The sequence below is a fragment of the Protobothrops mucrosquamatus genome, unplaced genomic scaffold (assembly GCF_001527695.2).
Source record: "Protobothrops mucrosquamatus isolate PMUCROS unplaced genomic scaffold, P.Mucros_1.0 scaffold6783, whole genome shotgun sequence".
NCBI classification, from domain to species: domain Eukaryota; kingdom Metazoa; phylum Chordata; class Lepidosauria; order Squamata; family Viperidae; genus Protobothrops; species Protobothrops mucrosquamatus.
In genome coordinates this window covers 10,535-13,319 of record NW_015392598.1, presented here as the reverse complement: position 1 = coordinate 13,319, position 2,785 = coordinate 10,535, and the positions used below count along the sequence as shown (strand labels likewise).

At 47.6% G+C, this 2,785-nt stretch overlaps 1 protein-coding gene across 1 annotated transcript in view; it reads left to right on the top strand.

Moving 5' to 3' along the window:
* Window positions 1–2,785, top strand: part of LOC107300363 (retinal guanylyl cyclase 2-like) — a gene marked incomplete at its 3' end in the record, with an annotated part of 15,658 nt that overhangs the window by 5,788 nt on the left and 7,085 nt on the right. The window contains exon 2 of the mRNA XM_015829697.1: window positions 432–733. Coding sequence (XP_015685183.1) covers window positions 432–733 — 302 coding nt within the window. The remainder of the gene's footprint in view (window positions 1–431; window positions 734–2,785) is intronic.

Genomic DNA, 2,785 nt, shown 5'->3' with positions numbered 1-2,785 from the left:
CTTTCTTTCTTTCTTTCTTTCTTCCTTCCTTCCTTCCTTCCTTCCTTCCTTCCTTCCTTCCTTCCTTCCTTTGCTTTCTTTCCCTTTCCCTTTCTCTTTTGTTCCTTCCTCCCTCCTTTCCCCTTCCCCTTTTCCTCCCTCTGTCCCTCCCTCCCTTCCCTTAATAACCATCTCGCTTAGCAATAGAAATGTGGGGCTCAATTGTGGTCGTACGTCGAGGACTACCTGCAACAAATTAAAGTCTCCAACTGGCCTTTCCACTTTGATGGTCGGATGCACGCTCATCCTATTGCAGGGGGCTGGACTAGAAGACCTCCAAGGTCCCTTCCCACTCTGTTACTCTGGTTAATTCTGCCTTTCTCCTCTCTCCCCCACTCCCTCTCCTGTGGAAGCAAAAAACTTTAACCCCTTCCTTCCCTTTCTCCTCGCAGTCCTTCTGCTCTGCATGGCGTCTGCTCTCGCTGGGGGGGAAGACCAGGCGACCTTCCTAAGCAAAGCCCAGGAACTGGGGCTGGCCGACGGCAGGTACCTCTTTCTGCCCTACGACACGCTCTTCTACAGCCTGCCCTACGGAAACCATTCCTATTTCCTTCTGGAAAATGACGATGGCTTCCGGAAGGCTTACGACGCCGTGCTGACGATCACGTTGCAGTCTGGAGAATTGACTTTCTACGACGCTTTTCGGGCAGCCAAAGAAAAGGGAGAAATCAAGGTGGATTTTGAACCTGAACAGGTCAGTCGGTCCGTATTAGTACCACTTTATAAAAAGCCCTAGTAAGGCCACACCTGGAATGCCGCAGCCAGTTTTGGTCACCGTACCACAAAAAAGATGTGGAGAGTTTGGAAAAAGTTCAGAGAAGAGCAGCTAAGATGATCCAAGGCCTTGTTGAAGGAAAAATCTTCATTGGGGTTCAGTCCAAGCCGGGAATAAATAAAATGGAGACTGCTTTAGAAAGAAGGTTGCAGTTTATTGAAGAGGAGAGCCAGACAGGAAGATAGCTCTGAGAGAAAAAAGAGAGAGCACAGGTAGAGAGTGGGTTTTTATACCCTCTGGAGCCTTTTGTTTGGAGTTGCTTCTTGTTCCTGTTTGAGGCTTTGTATTTCCTGTGTCATGTATTCTGACCTGAGTCTGAGTGTGCCCTTTGGCATCTGTGGGTTAATCCTATTATGTCCTGTCTTAGAGTTTGGGTGGGGTGTGTAGATTTTAGGTGTCTGTCTTCCTAAGCTTCTAGCTGGAGGCCTCCAGCCTTCCTGAATGGATGATCACATCTGCATTTCTACAGAGCTGGTTTCTGCTTGGGGGAGGGAGACTTGGGGATATAAAGAAAAACTGGGCATGCTTTTCGGTCTCTTTAAGATCCTTTGAGGAAATATATTTTTCTGCCCTTTTAATATTTCCTTCTTGGGGGGGGCTGACTTCCCACAGCCTGGAAGCTAAACCATATGAAGAACGGCTACAGGATTTGGGTCTGGCTAGTCTAAAGAAAAGAAGAAATAGGGGAGACATGATAACAGTGTTCCAGTATCTGAGGGTCTGTCACAAAGAAGAGGGGGTCAGGTTGTTCACCAGAGCACCAGAGGGAAGGATGAGAAACAATGGTTGGAAACTAATCAAGGAGAGAAGCAACCTGGAATTAAGGAGAAACTTCCTGACAGTGAGGACAATCAACCAGTGGAACCGCTTGCCACCAGAAATCGTGGGCACTCCATCACTGAAGACTTTTAAGAAGAGACTGGACAGTCACTTTTCTGAGATGGTATAGGTTCTCCTGCTTGAACAGGGGGCTGGACTAGAAGACCTCCAAGGTCCCTTCCAGCTCTTATTCAATTCTATCCACACATACTTCTTGACCAATGGAGCCCAAAATTTCTGGTGCTAAGCGAGACAGTTGTTAAGTGAGTTTTGCCCCCCATTTTATGACCTTTCTTGCCACGGTTGTTAAGCGAATCGCTGCAGTTGTTAAGTTAGCAACGTGTTTGTTAAGTGAATCTGGCTTCCCCCATTGACTTTGTTTGTCAGAAGGTCGCAAAAAGGGGATCCCAGGACGCTGCGACCGTCATAAATATGAGTCGGTTGCCAAGCATCTGAATTTTGATCCCATGAGCATGGGAATGCTACAGGGGTTGTAAGTGTGAAAAAGTCACTTCTTTGGGTGCCGTTCTAACTTGAAACGGCCACTAAATGAACTTCTGGAAGTCGAGAACCAACTGTAAAAATCTAAGCACTCTATGGATTGGTACCATGGTCCAAGCAATGCTCACCCATTGAACTTGTGCAAAACTAATCCATGTTCTTTCTACAATGACTTTTTGATGAAGCTGATTATTAGGCACGTAGTAACTATCACAGTGAGAGCCAGTTTGGTGTCATGGTTAATGCTTCAAGCTAGGAACCAGGAGACTGGAAGTTCTAGTCCCGCCCTAGGCATGAAAGCCGGCTGGGTGACTTTGAACCAATCACCAGGAGACGGTGAGTTCTAGTCCCGCCTTAGCCATGAAAGCTAGTTGGGTGACTTTGGGCCAATCACCAGGAGACGGTGAGTTCTAATCCCGCCTTAGCCATGAAAGCTAGTTGGGTGACTTTGGGCCAATCACCAGGAGACGGTGAGTTCTAGTCCCGCCTTAGCCATGAAAGCTAGTTGGGTGACTTTGAGCCAATCACCAGGAGACGGTGAGTTCTAGTCCCGCCTTAGCCATGAAAGCTAGTTGGGTGACTTTGAGCCAATCACCAGGAGACGGTGAGTTCTAGTCCCGCCTTAGCCATGAAAGCTAGTTGGGTGACTTT